General features: G+C 39.3%; 2 protein-coding genes across 3 annotated transcripts; one reads left to right on the forward strand and one right to left on the reverse strand.

Moving 5' to 3' along the window:
- The first annotated feature begins 301 nt into the window (after positions 1-301).
- On the forward strand, positions 302-21,101 carry LOC116180246 (E3 SUMO-protein ligase RanBP2-like). 2 transcript variants are annotated; one of them, XM_031500143.1, is made up of 16 exons: positions 302-468; positions 596-821; positions 870-2,829; positions 3,879-4,630; positions 5,626-7,993; positions 8,047-8,270; positions 14,010-14,126; positions 14,181-14,525; positions 14,610-14,909; positions 14,960-16,031; positions 17,114-17,355; positions 18,203-18,709; positions 18,755-19,051; positions 19,100-19,460; positions 19,559-19,745; positions 20,788-21,101. In XM_031500143.1, the coding sequence occupies exons 1-16, from the start codon at positions 397-399 to the stop codon at positions 20,953-20,955; spliced, it is 9,198 nt and encodes a 3,065-aa protein (XP_031356003.1). In that variant the 5' UTR covers positions 302-396; the 3' UTR covers positions 20,956-21,101. The 2 variants fall into 2 exon arrangements, with proteins under 2 accessions (XP_031356003.1, XP_031356002.1); XM_031500142.1 differs by having other exon boundaries at positions 14,010-14,525.
- LOC116180253 (proteasome subunit beta type-1) lies at positions 21,093-21,992 on the reverse strand. The gene is made up of 2 exons (XM_031500151.1): positions 21,813-21,992; positions 21,093-21,761 (listed from the first exon to the last, which is right to left on the reverse strand). Exons 1-2 carry the CDS (start codon positions 21,902-21,904, stop codon positions 21,149-21,151), a joined length of 705 nt encoding a protein of 234 aa, XP_031356011.1. The 5' UTR covers positions 21,905-21,992; the 3' UTR covers positions 21,093-21,148.
- Positions 21,993-22,232: the final 240 nt, after the last annotated feature.

Raw genomic sequence — 22,232 nt, forward strand, 5'->3', positions numbered from 1 at the left:
TTAATCTGCACTAGCTGTAGTATTGACGAATTTTCGTATGCCGGGTGATATTTCATAACCTCCGCGGTCATGGATATATTGAGCCTCGGTACTACATTTTTTCTGAGTGATGTAGTATATACCTATATAGCTCTGGTAATAAACTTCTTTTCCTTTCCAGTAAAAGTTGGTCGTCCTGAAATAGGCAAACATAGGTTTACCCGTTGTATAGATATTTGCTTGTATACATTTTGAACATTTGGACCATCTCGCGCATGCCTCATGCGTAGTGATGTATAAGAAATAATTTTATCATAATGAAGTGAAGGCATTCTATTCGTTGTTCTATCGTTGAATGATTGAAAACAGTTTGTAAAAGACATTTTATTTGCGTTTGTGTTGTTTATATAAGCTAAAATGTTTAATACAAAGTTGGAAGTGGACAGACACGTCGAGAGCTGTTTAAAGAAGATTAATAATGAAACTGAAGTAAGAGACAGCATTCATACAAAAAATACTAACCGCCATTTGTACCGGCTTTTTTCCCTTATCAATTTCGATTTTCCAATTCAGAGCCCCCACCCAGCGCGTTTATTAATACATCCTTGCATTACAGAGAAACCTTCGATCTTTTGCCTTTGCGAAGCTGTATTTTAAAGTCGGCGAATTCGAATATGCACGGCGGCATGTGTCCGCGTACCTGATGTCCAAGCCAATGTCAGCGGAGGCTCAAAGCTTCCTTGGAAAAATCCTGGAGAAGCAGGGTAAAGTTGAGGCAGCGCTCGATGCGTTCCGTCGCAGTTTAGCTTTGGATTCGAAACAAAACGGTCTTATTATGAAAGGTAATCGATTTTCTTTAAGGTAGCGGCTTGTAGTTTACTCTATTTCAGTTTGCGAATTATTGTCGTCTGGTAATATACCCACAGATGTTACAACTTTACGATCGTACTGTGAAGATGCGCAACGAATTGATCCGCATAATCCGATCGTATATAAACTGAAAGAGCGATTGATCGCCGCCGAAAGTGAGGATCCTAACGATGTCACGAAGTTGCTGTTAACCGAGTTGGAGACGCGTTCGACCGATGTCAGTTTACGTGTACGTCTTTTGCGTCATTTGTTGGATAACAATGAACTTAGCGCCGCATATAAACATGCGTCCGATATCGAAATGAAAAATGTGCCCGTTTTCTTAAATAGCTTGGCGTGGTACGAAGTTGTAGGTGAAGTTTTGGTGAGATATCAACGCGAGAATGTGACTTTAACACAGGACTTTTGGATGCTGCTAGTGTCTGTGCTCGATAAATTGGCATCTTTGACTTTAAACATTCACTTTAGTAATATTAAAACGGCTTCCGAATGCAAAGCCGCCGTGTTTAATTTGGATCAAACGTTAGGTATTGCCGCAAAACATTTAGGGGACATTCGGGAGCGACCTTTAGTGCGAGAGTTCTTGACACATTATCGTGCGCAGGTGTGTTTTCATTTGAGCTGCTTGCTCTACAAGCAGGCTAAGATGGACCTGATCAAGTTTAAAGATGCCACCAATTTGTTGTTGCCTTTGCTGTTTATCTCGTATAATACGCAACCGCCCGATATTAACGGCGTGTGGCTCGATCATAGCGAGGAAATTCACAAATTGCAGATGAAAAAGTGGTTTCAGGAGGCAAATTTTCGATGTTCCCAGACGGGGCATATCTTGCAAATGTCCGCGAAAGAACACAAAACTGCGCTGATCGAGAAAGTAACGCAGAGCAGTTCCGGTTTGTGGCGCGAGCAGTTGTTTAAGAAGTTGTTCATCACACGAGACGAGCAGATGAAGATGAACGACAGTTACTTTATGACATGCCCCGAATTGTTGAACGTTTGTACGCAGCTTCCGGAAGTAGGGGAGCTGAAGAAATATGACGGATACGCTCAGTTAATGCATCCGGATTCTTTGCACAATTTAGTGTGGCTGTGCTTAAGTAAACCGTTGGCAAGTTTCAAATGTACCGTTTTTGATGGTTTACAGTATTCCGTCAGAAATTTAAATAACTGTTCTGCGGAATCCCTCAATTTATTGGACGTAGAATCGTTCATCTACTGCGCCACGCTTACCGTACAAAGTCAGCTCGATCACAATATCGATAGGTCCCTCTTCATGCCTGTGTCCATCACCGATCAGCTGGGAACGCTACAACAATCCAAGTGGCTCAAAACCGCATACATGATGTATAAAAACGATTACGGCATCAACTTTAGCGAGGTTCGGTTGAATTTAATACGAGGTATTGAGGTCGTACGTTGCTGTGGTAATCACGGATTGGACGTCAAAATGCTAGCCACACTTGCCTCAGTTTTCACGGAACGCGCGAGACATTTAACCAAGCAGTCGGAAGTTGAATTTAACGAAGCGAGAGCGGATTTGTACTGGAAAGCCGCCCTACCGTTACTGGAGAAGCTTCAAAATAACCAAGCGATCAATTACGGTCAAAATCGATTGTTCGAGTACAAAACTAAAGAAATGCCCGCATCCGAAACGTTATCCTATATCGAAGACGCCCGATTATTCAACGGTCAGCAGCTGTTGAAGAAGAAGGAATACGAAAGGGCCCTGCTCGTTTTCGACAGTCTGAAGAATCCGTACGCCAGTTACTATCAGGCGCAGATCTATAAGTCGATGGCCGAGGAGCAGTTGAACCAAAATAAGGAGAACGTTACCTCTGAAATGCGAAGCCAGCACATCATTCTTCTGTCTCGATCGCGCGACTGCTTCTATCTCACTCTGGATAGGCTTCGAGATCCGTTAGTCGATCGAAAACATCCGCTAAACAAGCAGCTGGGAACCGAAATTGAAAAGATTGAAAGGTTAGTCTCTTATTTGGACGATTGATTGATACTTGATACTTTGACATATGCCTGGCATCGCTGCCTCTCCCAATATTTAGTCAACTGTCGTGGGGATGCATCCCTGGTAGGGTAGGCACTATCAGGGGCGTTTCACCACTACTTTGTTGCCATCGCGCTGGGCCGCGACATATGCCAAACAATGTTACTGTTAGAGATTTGTCAAAATGTTATAAAAGGAAAGTTGTTCTATATTTAATTCTGTTATTGCCAAAAAAAAACAATTGATCATAAAAATTAAAAATAACTTTTCTTCTATAACATTTTCTCATATCTCTTAACAATAAATAAGAAATACAGCATTTGTTATTTTAAATGGCAACCTCTATTTTTTATTACATTTTTGAAGTCTATGTCAAATTCTGCATTCTTTTGATACCACATGCCGAATCTACAATTTATGCTTTTTAAGTTCTTTTGACATTAAGAAAAAAAATAGCGAATGCAAATCGATAGTTGAAAACGGTTGCAGTTGCGGCAACCCACTTTTAGCAGTGCATAGAGAAAGAATTTTCGTACTATTGCATTCGATAGAGAATCAAAGTTGACATATTTTGATATTACATGTTCCTACGATCGATCGCTTGAACTTTGTCTGACTTTTTTTTTCTGATTTTCTTTTTGTAGTTGGCCATGATTATATGACAATCGAATTTTAAACAAATCAAGGAAGGAAGGATTCTTTAATATCATTGATTGTACTGTAGTCTAAATAATTAAAAATTGGAATAATTGGAAAACACAAGCTTATATGAAAACAAGATCAAATTATTTGAAAATCCTCTCTTCTTTAACACATGCTCAAAATGAGCGCCTTCGCGTTTCAAACAATTCAATTCTTTTTCTTAAATGTTCTCTTGTAGAGTTTTGTATCACTTTGTCTTACTCTCAAGAGTGTACTTGTGGGAGGCGTACGAACCACAGTATGTCTGAACTTTACTAGTGGTCGACAGGGGGGGGGGGGGGGCGCCTTCGGAATACTGCGCTTTAATTTAGTTTTAACATTACAGGTTACTAAGCCGTATCGATTCCGACGTGTACAACTACCGTAACGAATGCGAAGGACTCTCGGACGAGAATTTCTCTACTAACGGCAGTATCGGTGACCACGTCAACAATTTCTTTTCGTCGACGCACTACCCGGGCGAATCTCTCACGCCGCACTTAGACCGAACACACTACTCCAGTCGCTTTCGAACCGAGCCTCAATTCAAACGTGAAGCTCGTCCTAGTCCCGAACGTTTAGACGCGCAGCTTCGACAAATGCAAGCCACTCGGGATGCCACAATGGGTCAGATGGTCGAACAGAATCGTCTGATTGCAGATTCGCATAAAACCCTCGTCGAGGAGTTTCGCTGGTTGAAGGAGGCGGTTACGAATATAACCAGCTCGGTTAACGATTTCAAGGCCACCAAGCCGATGGCCAGTGAACTGCAAGAGATTAAAAACTCCATTACGGATTTAAAGGGTGCCGTGGAGGAATTGCAAACCTTTCGTAACGTTACCGACGTGGTGCAGGAGATGAAAAAAGAAATCGCCGACCTGAAAAAGGAACAGGCCAAATCAAAGAATCAGTTAAGCGACGAAGATTTGTACGTACTGGATGACGAATACGCTACCGATTATGGTATTAATTCAAACGTCGCTGCGTTTAATCCCAACAGCTTGTATCCTCGGATACCTCCCACTTATCAACCACCGGCATTGTATCCGGGCATGTATCCTGTTTATCCATATCCCAATTTGGGACTACCACAAGCAGGTAGGCATCGTTTTGCAGGTAATTTCTCTAAACTCTGTGGCCCATTACGATGTTTGCAAATTATAAAATTTAATTGTACCGTGTGTTCAATTCAAATAGAGAGTTGCAGTTTTTGCGATCCTGCGCCACTTTTTAGTGAAACGTATAATACCACAAACAGAATCAATCTAGCCACGTTTGTTTTTGAGATACAGGGTGAAAACGAAAAGTTTGACTTTTTGGGATTTTATCATATGTTACTACCAATCTAAGGTAGCCAAAATGTAAAAAGTGGCTATTTTAGATATTGTTACGTAAAATCCAGGGGTGTGATCACCATTTATGAGGTTTGACCCAAACGAGGACCCAAAGTATTTTTTTAATGCAACACCCGTATATCTTAACGTCAACTGTTTTTTATTCCTTTTCCTAATTACATTTATGTATCAACCTATATATTTTTTAACTGTTTTAAATAGTAGGCCGTGGATTCATGGATATTTTGTTTTGTTTATGGTATCCCTGGTAACTGAGGGCCAATCAATAAAAATGATTGATAGTAGAAATACGTCATTTCGAAATTTTGAAAAATATAGGATAATACATCAATGTAATCACGAAAAATAATGCAAAAAAATACCTAAAATGGCCAGTTTTTATCTTTTTTCTATCTTATATCGATAGTAAGATATGATAACATCCCAAAAAAGGAAACTTTTTATTTTTACCCTGTATCTCAAAAACAAGTGTAGTTGAATTGATTCTGTTTATGGTATTAAGTTCCACAAAAAAGTATCATAGGGTTTATTTGTAATTCAGTCTTGGTATGATTTTACATTGAGCATTTTTTCACTTTTAAAATTTTGGGATAAAAATAATCGAAATGAATTCTGTGTGGTTGGCATTACGTATTAAAATTCCGAATGGGAATCTAAGCTGTCTTGATTTTTAAAAATATAAATTTTTAATAAATGGCACCAAACTGATCGTAATAAATGATTGACTTTCGTTTACAGGTGCTCTACCGTTTGGCCAAGAAACACAAATTCCTGATTTCCGAGCGTTAAACCTTCCACAACCACTAGCACAGCCCACATATGGTCAACCAAACTTAGTGAATAAACCACCGTGGGACCTTGGAGTTGTCCAACCCGGTTTGGCACAGCTCAATGTTATCCCGCCCGTAATGGTACCGCAGATTCCTGCACAGACACAACAAGCGAACATTTTCCGTGACACCGTTTCAACTACAATTACAACTACTTCAATATTCCCGCCGCTCACCACTATAGCGTCACCGGCCAACAAAGCCCCCAACAATGTTGTGATCACATCATCGGACCCCTTGCCGAAAAGTACCGTCGCTACCACTCAAGTACTCTCGGTTACCATTCCCCCTCAACATCTAAAGGGCAACGTTCCGCTGAAATCTCATCCTCACAACTATCAAATACCACTACCGACGACGAGCTCAACACTCAACATGACTCCAACAGTTATTCATCAGCCCCCACCCGTCGTTACGACTCAGGGACTTTTATCAAACATAGCGCCTCCCGTATACTCGGCGGTTGGCTCGAAAAGCGCCACTTTGGGCTTACAAATTGAGAAAACTCTCAATCAGAGTTTCAACAACAGCACGGACGGCAGGGGAAATTTGTCGTCGCGTTCACTCGACGAGCACGATCCCTGTCCCGATTTTAAGCCGATCGTGCCACTTCCGGACGAAGTTCCTTTGAACACGGGGGAGGAGAACGAATTGGTGCTCTTCTCGGAGCGTGCGAAGCTATTCAGGTTTACCGATAAAGAATGGCGCGAACGAGGTGTCGGTAATATAAAAATTTTGGAGGACAACGATACAGGAAAAATTCGTATCGTCATGAGAAGAGATCAGGTGCATAAGATTTGTGCGAATCATTTTCTGACGAAAGATATGGTCTTGTCGCCGATGCCTAATAGTGGTAAGGCGTTTATGTGGGCCGCCAACGACTTTGCCGACCAAGAGATGATTTTGGAGACGTTGTGCGTAAGATTTAAGACTGAAGAGGAAGCGAAGGCGTTCTTTGTTGCGTTTGAAAATGCAAAGGCAAGGCTCCGATCGGTCAAAGATGACGAAACGAGCGATGTATCGACTTCATTGGGTGGCTTTACGTTTACAAGTACGCCAACTTTTAAACCAAAGGAGCAGAGTGTGACGGCGAGCGTTACTCCCGTGCCGGATACCACCACCACAGGGAATAGTAGTCCCTTTGCTTCTTTTTCCTTTGGCGCGAAAGCGCAGATCTTATTTGACAAGAAAGATCCGAAACCCGCCGCCGTGTGTGACGAAAACGCGGAGATACTCTTCGAGTCCCACGCCGAATTATCCAAGTACGATGTAGACAATAAGGAGTGGAAGGAGTGCGGTGTCGGAGTGATAAAACTACTCAAAGAGCACACTATCCGATTAATGATGCGACAAGATCATCAGGTATTAAAAGTATGTTGCAATCATCAATTGCTCAAAAGTACCAAGTTTAAAAAAATGCCCAAAAGTCCAAAAACAATCAGTTGGTGCGCACAGGACTGTTCCGAGGGCGCAATGAGACCGGAAATGTTTACCATTCGCTTCCAATCGGACGAGCAAACCGATACCTTTTACAAGGCGGTCTTGTCGGCAAAAGACTTGCTCGATGACAACAACGTGGTGAAGTCGGAAGAGAAGGTCGCCATCATGGAGATAAAAAGTGACGGCAACGTTAAGGGAAAGAAGGAGGAAAAGAAGGTCAAAGCCGACGTCGGCGAAACTGTAGAGCAAAAATTAAATAAATCCAAGTCAAAAACCGGCAGTTGGAAGTGCAAAACATGTTTCATCGCCAATGAAGGCAAAGACCATTTTTGTATTGCTTGCGAGACGCCCAAAAATAACACCACTCCGAACAAATCAACCAGCGAGCCCATATTCTCCTTTGGCGCATCTCAGTCGTCGACCTCTCCGGGTTTCATTTTTGGTAAGGAACCCGCAAACTCTTGGGGCGATGCGTTTAAACCACCAGTCGGATCGTGGGAGTGCCAGCAGTGTTTAGTTCGAAATGATGGCACTAAATTGTATTGTATTTCGTGCGAGGCACCTAAAAATGGTACGGTTCCGGCGAAAAAGGAAAATGCTCAACCCACATTCGGGTTACAGTTCACTTTTGGTATTCCCAAGCCCATTTCGGCAACCGATTCGACATTGAAAGGTGAAGAAACTTACTTTAAACCGGTTACACAACCGTCGCACACGGGAGAGGAAGTTTTGTATTGCCATCGTACCAAATTGTACCAGTTCTCCGACAATAACTGGAAGGAACGAGGAGTCGGCGATATTAAAATCTTACGTAATTGCGCCAATAAAACATTAAGGTCAGTAAAAATTAAAGGGTCGTTTTGGAACAACTCGAGTGTTACTTTTTTAGGGTGGTCATGTACAGGGAACAGCCGTTGCAGTTATGTCTCGATCACGTTCTAACCGCCGCCATCGAGTATCTGCCGAAAGACGAAAAGGCGTGGACGTTTACCGCCCCCGATTTCTCCGAGGGTAAAATTAACAACTGCAAGTTTTATGTTAAATTCAAAACGTCGAAGCTCGCTCAAGATTTTAAATCTGCCGTCGATGACGCCCTCAATCAGTTCAAAGCAGGTAAGAATGGTGTACCGGTTTGTTTATTTTAACGTTAATACATACTTTCAATTAAAATTCAAAATTATCAAGTGGCCATACTAGTCATGGTTGTTTCAATTTTGACGTTCGCGGTGAAAAATAGTACCTATTATACAGGGTGGCCATTTGAAAACGAAACAGAGCCTATTTTGGGAACCTCAAAACATTTACGAAAAAATCCTCGGACCCGTCAATTTTTGATTCAAGGGGGAACTATTTTTTTGCTAGTTCCGCCCCCCTAAGGGCAAAGCCCTAGCGGGGGTGACGACCGCCCCCAAAATCTTAAATCGAATGGGGAGTTATAACCCTTAAGCTTTAAATCGCTACTAATTTGCCTAGCCAATCCAGGGGCTAATAAAAGTTACAAAAACGTGTCAACATTTTCTTATGAAAATAACAAAAATTAATACAACAATAAATACAAAAAATGTTCTCCTACATACTGAATCATACTTTTTGTTGTTTTTTTTTTTCTTTTTAATACCTGTAGGTGGCTATGCCAATTCTGCAACGGAAATCTTGGTTATTGTTAAGAGCGTTACTATAGTAACATTTTGAAGATTAATAGTGATTGTCAATTGTTGTCAAATCATAGTAGTGACAAATAGTACTTTAAAGTTATTTAGTTGCAAAATCGGTACATTGAACAGTGATAATGGTTTATTCAATTGCTGAAAGAGTTGAAATAATTTCTCTTTTTTTTTGCGAACTATGAATATGCTCAACTCTTTAATCTACACCACCAGAATCGACAGATCCATCGGAAGTACATCTTGGAATTGGTTCAAAAATTTAGGGAAACTGGGTCTGCGGCTAATAAAAAACGTGAAATGGAAAATCGAATAGTAAATGAAACTTCAGAAGTGGCTATTGTGGGCCATATTGTGCAAGATGAGATCACACTGAGCACAAGGAAATTGTCAACCGTGTCTGGTATTAATAGAAGCAGCATTCAGAAGATATTAAAAAAACGCAAATTTCATCCGTACAAAATACATCTCGTACAAGAACTAAATGAAGACTATTTTGATAGGCGAGTACAATTTTGTGAAACTATAACTGAACAAGCCACAAATGATCAACACTTTCTGTTTAATGTATGTTTTTCTGACGAGTGCTCTTTTTTCCTAAACGGTACTGTGAATCGTCACAACTGTCGCTATTGGGCTGATTCAAATTCCAGAATATTTCGTGAGGCGCATACACAACGCCCCGAAAAATTGAATGTTTGGGCTGGCATTTTTGGTAACCATATCGTAGGCCCCTTCTTTTTACCTGGCAATCTAACAGGAGAGATGTACCTGGAGTTATTAGAAAATACGATTCATCCAGCATTAGTGGAGATACTAGAAAATAACAACGAGTACTTGGAAAATCGTCTAGAATTTCAGCAATCTGGTGCGCCACCCCACTATGCTGCAAGGGTTCGTCAATATTTGGACCAAACGTTTCCAGGACAATGGATTGGAAGAAGAGGAGCTATTGAATGGCCTCCTCGTTCCCCGAACTTAAGTCCGTTAGATTTCTTTTTATGGGGACATTTAAAAACTAAAATTTATGCTAGTCAGCCAACATCGCTAGAGAACTTGCGACAAAGAATAATTGATGAATGTCGTCAAATCACCCCAGAAGTTTTGCAAAATGTACGGGAAAGGTTTGAACAAAACCTGCATTATTGTATGGAAGTCGAAGGCCAACATTTTCAACATTTGCTTGATTGATTTTAGCTTTAAGCACTTAAAATAAAACTGATTTAAATCTTAAGAGTTATAATCTACATAAAAATACCTTCAAAATAAGGTATCCCTCGACCCCCCCCCCCAATTCGATTTAAAATTTTGGGGGCACTTGTCACCCCCGCTATGGCTTTGCCCCCTTGGATCAAAAATTGACGGATCCGAGGATTTTTTTCGTAAATGTTTTGAAGTCCCCAAAATAGGCTCTGTTTCGTTTTCAAATGGCCACCCTGTATAATATACAGTGATATTCATTTAGAAGTAGACATAGGGATTTCCTATAGTAATTCCCTATGTCTACTTTTAAATGATAAAAAGTCTTCTGAAGGACTTTATGCAACTTTATGCAAGCAGAATAACTACCTACAACAAATAAAGATCTGCCTGTCATATTAATTAATTTGAATATCATTGCTTTGACTTCCGTATTCTAATTGTCGTTCATATGCGGTGAATTCAACTGAAAAAAAAGTTGATATTTCTAATTGCTATAGCGCCGATAACAGTTAAAGGAGCTTAAGAGATTTATTTTCTAGGAAGCCAAAGCAACAATATTCAAATTAATAATTAATATAACAGCCAGATCTTTATTTGTTTCAAGAAGTTATTTTGGTTGCATAAAATTAGGCGTTTTTCGGGAGACTATTAGGTATAGGAAATCCCTATGTCCACTTCTATATGAAAATCTGATATCTTAGTTGGCAGTGTGTAATGTGTCATAATAAATATATCTTGGGGTATGAATGATGACAACTGAGCATTGTTGTCAGCTCGCTACAGAAAGTAATTAAATACTGTAATCAATTACAATTGTAATCGATTACTTCCCAGCTCTGTTCCATTTGGACCAAAATCAGCAACGGGAAGGAAGAAAATAAAATTTACAATATAAACAGAAGAAAGAAAGAGGAAAGAAATTAAATCTACGATATAATTAGGATGGTTCAGAAAACGTCCAGCTTGCCTACAATTGATGCGAGATAGTGATAGTTAATGTGGCTTATTGAGATTGTTGTAGGTACTGTTTACTAGCAGATTTGAAAAGAGATAATTACTTCCTTATTTTAAATGGACGCCATTTTGGATTTTTACTCAATTTGATACAGCTTTTTTTCTCCATCCAACCATGTATAACAACTATAACAAGTTATTATTCAAATAATAGAGATAAATATATTATTATTATGGTCGGTGTTTCTTGTGAGAACTCAGGTCTAGCCTGGTTAACTAATCGCACGGATTAAAATCAAGTAACGATTAGTGTCTGTGTCTGATGAAGTTATGTAGGGTCCTTAAAAAAAAAAATAAATAAGAAAAAAAAATAAAAAAAAAATAAAATAAAAAAAAAATATCACACACGTACATTGGACATCTAGGGATAGTATGTAATTCGTACTTACCAACATACCTATTGGTGGGCACAATAGCCAACGCTATCAGGAAAGAGGAAAACAAAACAAAACAAAACAAAATCATTATAATAATTCCTGTAATTTTATTAAATGGAGTTTATTGTGTAAGTGTTTCTTTGGCTTTGCGTTTGGGTTGAATACGAGTGGGTTGTGATAACGTGGTGCGTTTCTGTGAAGAAGGAGTTTTGTGTTTTTTATTTGTATTTATGGTGTTTCTTTGTTCCTGAGGTCGTGTTTGTGAGGTTGCTTGGGTTTTTGGTGGAGATATTGCAGTATTTTGTGAGCCTGTGGTGCTGTTAAGGTTTTTGCGTTTCGGTTGTATACGAGTGGGTTGTTTCTGAGAAGAAGGAGTATTGTGTTTTTTAACTGTGCTAGGGCGTGTAACTTTATTGGATGGACCTGTCTTTGTAGTGCATGTTGCGTTACTTGTATTTATGGTGTTTCTTTGTTCTTGAGGTTGTATTTGTGAAGTTGCTTGGGTTTTTGGTGGAGATATTTTAGTATGTTGTGAGCCTGTAGTTCTGTATAGGTTTTTGCGTTTGGGTTGAATAAGAGTGGGTTGTGATAACGTGGTGTGCTTCGGTGAAGAAGGAGTTATGTGTTTTTTAATTGTGCTAGGGCGTGTAACTTTATTGGGTGGACCTGTCTTTGTAGTGCATGTTGCGTTACTTGTATTTATGATGTTTCTTTGTTCTTGAGGTTGTATTTGTGAGGTTGCTTGGGTTTTTGGTGGAGATATTGCAGTATTTTGTGAGCCTGTGGTGCTGTTAAGGTTTTTGCGTTTCGGTTGTATTATTATTATTATTATTATTATAAATAATAAACATGGGTAAATTTTCAGTTTGCATTTTTTCTTCATAGTTGGCTATGGAAACAGCAAGCAATTGACATTTTGCAATGTTACAATTGACTTAAATGATGACTTGTTATACATGCTTGGAAAGAGAAAAATAGTATATTAAAGTACAAGTGTCATTTGACGAAGATTGTCGCACGAGGCAGTTTGCCGCATAAGCCTTTAGACGTTGTTGGGTAATTTTAAACTATCATTCAGTGTATGTTGGTAATAGACACAGTTCATTTATTTTCACGTTGGCTAACCTGATTCCTGTATTTTCAAACTTCAAACTTTTAATTATTTGGTCATAATTCCATTTTGCGGCAGTTATCATGAATACGGATGACAAACACGTCTCTTGTACCCCACCAGAGATCCAAGAGATTGCCAATGAAGCGACGTTAAATTTACTGCCTCGAAAGTAAAGTACGAGGAGTACAACATTTTTAAAAACTGGCTGACCGAGAAGGGAGTTCAAAAAGTAAGCAAGAATGTACTGCTGGCATATTTTACTACGCTAAGTAAAAATAAAAAAAGTTCTACCCTTTGGAGTATACAGGGTGACAATTTGAAAACTTACCACCCCCCATATCTTAGTAAATAAACGAAATATTTAAAAAAATCAAAATCCGTTTTGGTAATTCGGAGGGGGAATCACAATGACATAGTTGGCGACGCACCCCCCCACACCCCCTGCACCCTAGCCACCCCAACTTTTAAATCTTAAATAGTGACTCCCCATGTGTGATACGTCGTTGGAAAGCTCTGAAAAAATGCTTTCCAACCATACCAAATAGCATTACATTTAGGTTAGTAATTTTCGTGCAAATCAAAAATAAACTAATATGATACATTTGAAATCTGTCGTATTTAAAACGCAACCGGCGAACATGGACGAACTAAGACAGAGAATAATTCAAGAATGTCGAAATATTGCAAAACCAACATTGGAAAGGTTCGACAAGAGTTTGAGAATAGATTATAACTGGCGATCAAAAATGAGTTGCTGTCGAGTCGGCTTTGGAAGTCCAAGTTAAATACGATTTTCCATGTTTATTTTTTGATTTGCACGATAATTACTAACCTAAATGTAATGCTATTTGGTATGGTTGGAAAGCATTTTTTCAGAGCTTTCCAACGACGTATCACACATGGGGGGTCACTATTTAAGATTTAAAAGTTGGGGTGGCTGGGGCGCAGGGGGTGTGAGGGGGTGCGTCGCCAACTATGTCATTGTGATTCCCCCTCCGAATTACCAAAACGGATTTTGATTTTTTTAAATATCTCGTTTATTTACTAAGATATGGGGGTGGTAAGTTTTCAAATTGTCACCCTGTATATTCAAAATTAATCGGAATTAATACAATCGGTCAAGTTCCTCGTACGTTATTTACACTTTACAAGTTATGTTTAGTTTTGATTTGACGGATACCGTTGACGACAAAAAAGCGAGGGGTACCAATCCAACAAAATAAAAAAAATAATATTCCACATCGAAATAGAAAAAAATCTGTATCAAACTGAGTAAAAATCCAATTTAGCGTCCGTTTAAAATAAGGAAGTTGAAGTCAATACGTCGAAAACCGCCATTTTTAAATGTGACTATTTAAATAATGTTTGTATTGTGTACAGTGCGGCATTTTGCACAAAATCAAACACATCGCTAGTGTCTATTATCTGCCGTCGATTGTGAAACTGTTAGGATAAAATTATAAGATTATTTTATTTTTAGGAAGTGACAAATGCCGCAATCAATCCGACGTGGAAATTGTCTCAGAAATTCAAGTAAGCGCCGAAGAAGAGGCGGAAGCGATTCGTCTAAAACTGCCACCGAAATTTATGGCATACCGTCAGTTGCCCAATTGTACGTGCGAAACTTGTAAAGAGGACGATATAATTTTAGGGGATCTAGTAAAGAGCACCTCTCCCTCTGAAAAGCAAGTTACATTCGGTACTCCGGAAACGTTAAAGGATATATTGGCAAAACCGAAACTAAGCGTCGCACCATCAATGGCGGCGGAACCCTTCAAACCGTTTGCTTTTTCCACCAAAACGGACAAACCCCCAGTCTCTAAATCTCTGTTTGGCAGTACGAGTACACCGATGATTGGAAGCACTCCTCCCACGTTTGCCACCTCGACAGATTTAACTAAAGGCGAGCCAATATTTAAAGTCGATCCTAATTTAAGCTTCGCAAGTTTATCAAATTTGACGGGCGGCGGTTTGGCGTTCGGAAAGATACCCGAAGGTGAGTCGTGTTTTCCCAACAGTCTCTTATTGTAGGAAAACATTAGAATGCGAGGCTTTTACAACCGACTACCTTTGATTACAGGTAACGATAAGTCCTTTACCTTCCTGGGTTCCGGGGCTCCAGTGTTCGGGTCTCAAACTAAGAAAGACAAATCGAAAGACGAAGGAGACGGCGAGGAGGAACACGAAACGACAGAAGAATACGATCCGCATTACGAACCAATTGTACCGTTGCCAGAGGCGATTGTCGTTTCTACGGGGGAGGAGGAGGAGGTGGCCGTGTTTGACGAACGAGCCAAACTGTTTAGGTACGACAACGACACGAAGGAATGGAAAGAACGGGGTGTAGGCCAAATGAAAATTCTCCACCACCCACAAAAAGGTAAAATGCCACCCGTTTGTTACTTGCGTGTTACTTACTCCCAATTTCAGGTACTTATCGCTTTATTTTACGTCGCGAACAAGTGCATAAAGTCGTTCTAAACATGTTGATCACTGCAAGTTTGGAGTTGCAACCAATGGTTACATCCGATAAGGCTTGGTTGTGGTACGGCATTAATCATACCGACGACGGTCAGCAAGCGGAAAAACTCGCCGTTCGCTTTAAAAATTGCGATTTATCCAACAAGTTTCAAACAATCGTTGAGAATATTATTACTAAGGTGAAAGATTTCAAACCTGTGACTTCCGTCGAGAAGACTACTACCGAGGTACCGGCCGAAGTACCGAAAGTAAGTTGGGATCAATTTAAGCCGAAAGCCGGGACTTGGAAGTGTAAAACCTGCGATATTTACAACGAGGCAAAGGATCATTTTTGCGTTGCGTGCGAAACACCAAAGAGCAATGCATCTTCCGGACCCGTATTCTCTTTCGGAGCGTCACCTCAATCTACATCAGGCGGAGTTAATTTTAACCCATCTCAATTTTCGTTTGGCACGCCCGTAACTACAACTGCGTCATCCACAAGCTTCATCTTCGGTCAAAAGCCTGTCGGTGCGAATGAGCAGGTCAAAGACGGAGCGAGTGGCTGGGGAGATGCGTTCAAGCCAAAGCCGGGCTCGTGGGAATGTCCTAAGTGCTTGATTAGAAACGATGCAGATAAGGTACGATGCGCTTCCTGTGACCATTTAAAGGATACGTTCGGCTTTACTTTCGGAGACGCAGCTACTGACCCATTTAAATCGACGGAGGAAAGTAGAGATCAGTTTGTGTTCGGCTCCCCTCAACAGCACGCGTTCGAATTTACACCACGTTCGCCTAGACGGCACAGTAGTGGCGGACAAGGAGAGGAATCCGATAGTTTTGTGGAGGATGAAGGCGATCATATCTATTTCAAGCCCGTAGTACCGCTCCCAAATAAGGTGGAGGTCAAGACCGGCGAGGAAGACGAGGAAGTGCTGTACTGTCATCGTGCTAAACTGTTTCGATTCATTGACGGTGAATGGAAGGAAAGAGGTCTTGGTGATCTTAAGATTTTACATAGCAAAGTTAACAAAAAGTTAAGGTGAGCAGAACTTGCTTGTCGTGGGCTTGGGGATATGTGTTAACATGTTTTATTCCTCTAGGTCAGTGGTCGGCAACCTATTGAAACGAAAGAGCCAAAAATTGCAATTTGCAAAATTTCCCAGTTTTTAAAGAGCCACAAACATTTTTTGTAAATATTATAATATTTGGCTATATACAGGGTCCTGCAACAGTGCGTCAGTTTTTCCTACATAGCTGACACCTGGTAAAAAATATTGGTGGTTGCGGATCTACAGAAATTATTTTTGAATGTACAGGGTGTCCTATTTTTACGATGTCAATAAATAACTGATCTTTTTAAATAGAACATCCTGCATATTTTTATTTGTTTCAGTGCCATTTGTTCAAAGTCCTATAACTATTCTTTTTCAAATGGAACTACCACTTTTATTTTGCTATTCGATTATTTTTTGAGTTCTCTTCAATGTTTATAACGGGTGCCCTGTACTTAAACCCCGCAGTTTTTGTTATTCAATATTTTTCAAAAAAGTACCTACTCATTAATTAATTACGTGTTTATACATCGGAGTAGGCTGCTATAATAAAAAAACAAAAGAATATCAGAAAGTAAACAAGTGGCACAAATTAGATAATTATTTGCTGCAAGTGTACTTTTGATTTCGTAAACAAATAAGATTAATTAAAATGGCAAATTTCGAACTAATTTCTTTAGATAAATACAGAGAGCCGCAACTTATATCAAAAGAGCCGCAAGTTGCCGACCCCTGCCCTAAGTGGGGTGGTTAACTCCTTTTTATAAACATCATGTTTCAATTTACTTTTCAACCCTACCCAACTCTAACTGAAAATTCCATTGTTTTGCTCCAACAAACAATTATGCAAAATTTATCACTAAAGGGGATGAGCGAGGGGATGAGATAAGATTTGCCACCTGACGCATTTCTTTTATTTCAATTATTAAAATAACTAACAGATGACACTTGCTGTTACAATTGTAGCAAGCAATGATTGCTACTCTCATTTGTTAACAAAAAAATAATATGCTATCTGATATGATAAAATTAATTGTAAATGAATTTTTTTTATCAATACTGTTTTTAGGATTGTAATGCGTCGCGAGCAAGTGCTCAAGATTTGTTTGAATCACGTTTTAACGGCTGAAATTGAATATCTTGCCAAAGACGACAAGACGTGGCTATTTTCGGCCCCAGATTTTTCCGAAGGCGAAATTAACCACTGGCAGTTCTGCGTTCGATTCAAATCTTCCGATATAGCCCGAGAATTTAAATCCGCAGTTGACGACGCTTTGAAGAGAACACATTCAGCCTCCCCTTCGACCTCTGGTAAGGTTTGGATTGATTACTTAAATGCTAACAACATAGGCTTGTTTGGCACCGGCGCACTTTTGGTCACAGCCTTGACTGTTTGGGTTAACAAAAAATCGCACTGATTACGCTTCTGTGATATTTTAACAGTTTTAAGTCATTTACTTGAATGCTAAGAAAGGAGGACCTTTATATCAGTATTTTATCACTTGCATTTGCGGTTGAATAAAACACTACAAATTTAATACCTTTTTATTTAAGAACCCATTGCAATCTTAGCATTCTTTTGTTTTTGTTTTTTTTTAAATTTTTATTTGTAGTTAAAGAAATGTATTTGCAATTTTGGTTGGAAGATTTCATACGGTTTTTTTAAAATTCTATCTAGTAATCTGATTACATTGTTACTTTGTTTTATTCTCAGCATAAGCTTGCCATTTTGTAGGTACTTTGTTTACCAAGAAAATTATTGACTATTTACTTCTTACAGTTTGATGTATTCTTATAAATTAGCCATAGCCATAGTGTTGATTATATACAGGGTGGTGACTTGCGTAACGCATCATAGGGATTTCAATGTAAAATTCATAACATGTGATTATTGGCTCCCCAAATTATTTTAAAGCAAAAATGTATTAAGGTTTTTTTTAGAAAAATATTTTTTACGTCAATCAACCGTATTAGTTTTCAATAATATGTGATGCCATGTAGATACATTAATAGTAACAAGGTTAGCAATAGTGCTCCAGATTCACTTGATTGTCAGAATTGATATGGCACAGAATGAACCAAAAATTTAAATTCCTCTTCCACAAAAATTGTAAATAACATTTTCTCCGTGTAGCAATTACATTTAATTTCTCGACAGTTAAGGAAGACGTATCCGAAGTCGAGTTTATATCCGAAACTCAAGTAAGTGCAGAGGAAGAACAAGAAGCCATTCGTCTAAAGCTGCCTCCGAAATTTATGGCTTATCGTCAACGGCCCGATTGCACATGTGAGACGTGCAAAAGCGAGGACGCCATCGCTGCTCCACCACATACCTCCCCCATTAAACAAACGGACGCTTTCAAATCGTTCTCATTTTCCCTAAAAACGGACACGCCCACCATCTTTTCTCAAACACCGTCCAAATCTGCCTTCTCCAATTCGCCAACGTCCGGCGGTAACATTTTTGGAACCCCCGTCAAGCCGGCGCAGAACATTTTTGGCAACACGAACATATTTCGACCCTCAAATTTATTAGCGGTAGGACAGGGTAAACCGTCGTCCACATCTGAAAACGAACTCGTATTCAAAGCTGATCCGAATTTGAGCTTTTCTAGTTTATCGAATTTGAAGACCGACAGTATAGCATTCGGAACAAAGGCGGAAGGTAGGTGAGTTTTGAGGTCACACTTTTCTTACGCGTATCACACAGAAGGCGACAAAGTGTTTTCCTTCTTGGGATCTGGACAGCCCGTGTTTGGTTCGGCGATGAAATCTCAATTGAAAAAAGATGAGGGCGAGGAGAGCGAGACGGAGGCGGGTGAAGAATATGATCCGCATTATGAACCGATCGTACCGTTACCAGAGGTAGTTGCCGTTTCGACAGGGGAAGAAGAGGAGGCGGTCATATTTGATGAGCGAGCCAAATTGTTCAGATATGATAATAATAGCAAGGAATGGAAGGAGAGGGGCGTCGGTCAAATGAAAATTCTCCATCACCCAATAAATGGTAAGTTGATCACTGGGTAACAGTCGCACTTATTTTCAAAAATTGCAGCTACCTACCGATTTATTTTACGTCGTGAGCAAGTGCATAAGGTAGTTTTGAATATGCTGATCACCAGCAGTTTAGAGTTGCAACAGATGATCACATCGGATAAAGCGTGGATGTGGTACGGCGTTAATCATACGGATGAAGGTGCACAAATGGAAAAATTGGCTGTTCGATTTAAAAGCTGCGAGCTGGCCCAAGCTTTTCGTTTGGCTGTAGAGAAGGTACTTGCTAGTATTAAAGAGCATGAAAAGACCTTACCGTCAATGCTGCAAAGTTTTGGACTGGACGTCAGTGACGAACATAGTGAATATAAGGAAGATGATGATGACGAAGAGGAGGATGAAGAGGAGGAGGAGGATGAGCGGTAGGTGCAAAGGATTGCTTCTGAAAACTGATAAGAATTTTGAATTTCAAAGTTTGGGAAGTTATAAATTTGATTTCTAAGTTGATATTTTATTACAGTACAATTATGTTTATGAAACCGTGTCGTTTGAGCGAGGAGATACGACCAGGCGAATGGAAGGAGATCTGTTCGGGTGACCTATCGATGTATTACGAACCAGAATTTTATGCCTCTCGAATTTTTATGTGTGACCAGTCCGGAAACGAAATTGTCAATACATCAATTGAAGCAGACACCGAAATGATGGTACATTAGTTTTCTTAATATCAAGAGCTGGATGGTACTTCAAAAAAGTAACTAGTAATTATGTTTATTACTTTTGAGACACATTAACTAGTTATTTTTTTTAAGTAATTCAGTTAGACAAGGTAACTATCACTATAAAATACTTTTCAATTCGTAGCTGCTCACGGGCTACATTCATATTTTTTGCATCGTTTAGGTACGTACACAGGAAAGGTCCTGTGGTAATCATATGATGGCATTGTCTGTTTACATACAGCTCTTCTCCTTTATATATTTCAACGTAATTTACTGTATGAAGAGCTAAAAGCACGTGATTGACACTGGACCTTTACTAAACGCTGATATACAGTGATATTCATTTAGAAGTAGACATTTCCTATGTCGACTTACATGATAATAAGTCTCCTGAAAGACGCCTAATTTTATGCAACCAAACTAACTACCTACAACAAATGGAGATCTGCCTGTCATATTAATTAATTTGAATATCATCGCTTTGACTTCCCTATTCTAATTTCGGTTCGTGTGCGATGTATTCAACTAAAGAGAAAGTTGATATATCCAATTGGTATAGTGCCCATAACAGTTAAAGGAGCTTAAGGGATTTATTTTCTGTGTAGCCAAAGCAACAATATTCAAATTAATAATTAATATGACAGCCAGATCTTTATTTGTTTCAAGAAGTTACTTTGGTTGCATAAAATTAGGCGTCTTTCAGGAGACTTTATCATGTAAAAGTAGACATAGGAACTTCTACATGAATATTACTGTATTTAGCTCACCCACTGCTTTGAATGGAGTAAAGATTTATGTCTTTAGCAGCTTTTGATATTGCAAACATAAAGTTTTAGATTAGTTGGAATCTAAAGTTTATTGCTAAAATGTTATGCTGACAATATGAAGAGCATTGCTTATTGTGATACAATTCTTGAATTGATTTGAAGTATTGGAAAAGGTGAGCTACGTCTTACTTTGTTACGTAATTTTTCCATTATTTGCAAATTTAAAGTTACCGAATACAGATTAATGGCCACTTTCTTAGTTTGAAGACAACTACTGTATATGGAAGACGACAGATTGGCAAGACAATAATGTGAGATTGCGAACCGTAAAGGCCACTTTCTCCACCCCTCACGACGCAGAGAATTTCCATTGTAGATACCTCGAATCGCTCCAGTATGCTCAAGAAACCAGCAATGACGAAGAATAGAACGTTATATTTTGTTTGTACTAAAAATGTGATTTATTAAACACTCCGTACTTGTTTTAAATTTTAATAGCCTTTTCCTGGAGTGTATCTGAGCACTTTAGCGGTAGGCCTTATAAAGCTAATAAAATAAATGTATGTTTTTTCTATTAAATGAAATTTATTTACGCAATCATTACATAAACTTGAAAACAATTTAATCCTTTCTCAGTTGGAAAGAATCGCTCTTAAGTCCGTCCTTTGTTATGATATTAATGTGAATTCCATCACCGGTGTAGATATCACGTTCGGCAGCAGAAATGAAAACGTCTTTTAATATGGCAAGGGCACGTTCAAGTGGAATCGGTTCGGATTTAATTCCTTGCATGTTTTTCAAGCCCACTTGATTATCTAACAAAGGTTGTAGAAGAGCACCGGCGGAGCCACCTGCACGATACTTTGCTTTCTCACAATGACCAATGGGATCATAACTGTAAACACAGCCTTTACCCTCGTCGTCTAAACCAACCAGCATGTTTGATATGTAATATGGGAAAAAACGCTTGTAATACAAAATGGTCGAGAGCATTTGGGCGGCTGCAGTCGTAGACATCGTTTTGTTATGCTCCTGTTCATACATTTGCATTCGAGCGCTCAAAAGACGGGTCAGTGTGAGCGTATCACACCAACATCCGGCACAACCCAACACAGTCGTATTTGTCAATTGAAACAGTTTATTTTGTTCTCTTGTGTAGATTTGAAACCCCGCACTGAGACGGGTATCTCCGGCGATAACAACATAATCATCTCCAGCTATGGCTACGATGCTCCTAAAATGAGAGGATATTACAAAGAGATAACCGACTCTTATTTATTCTTACCCTCCATTATCGGCGTAAGGGCTGAAATGGTGTTTGGTCGGAGCATTTGCAGCATAATCAGGAAAATAAGGGCGAGATACAGTTGCCGACATTGTTTTTAGGATGACTAACAAATTTTCAACTTTGACTTTGGAGGTTATGTTTTAACAATTGAAGTGAAGTTGTCTCTTTTGGAAAATACACTGTACACACGGCCAACTTGCAGATGTGTAGCATATTGACTCCCTCGGTACTGCGCAAACGCAAGCGCGCTAAAATTTGAATTTGCGTACAACTGTCAAGTGTAAGGGGTAAATACAATGAATAAAGGTAAATAATATACACATAACCTGCAAACGTTATAATTGAAGATAATTTAGCTTACCTGCTTACCTATTGTAAGTAGGTGTAGTAGGTATATGATAATGCCATGTTATCAAG

The sequence above is a fragment of the Photinus pyralis genome, unplaced genomic scaffold (genome assembly GCF_008802855.1).
Source record: "Photinus pyralis isolate 1611_PpyrPB1 unplaced genomic scaffold, Ppyr1.3 Ppyr1.4_LG9, whole genome shotgun sequence".
NCBI classification, from domain to species: domain Eukaryota; kingdom Metazoa; phylum Arthropoda; class Insecta; order Coleoptera; family Lampyridae; genus Photinus; species Photinus pyralis.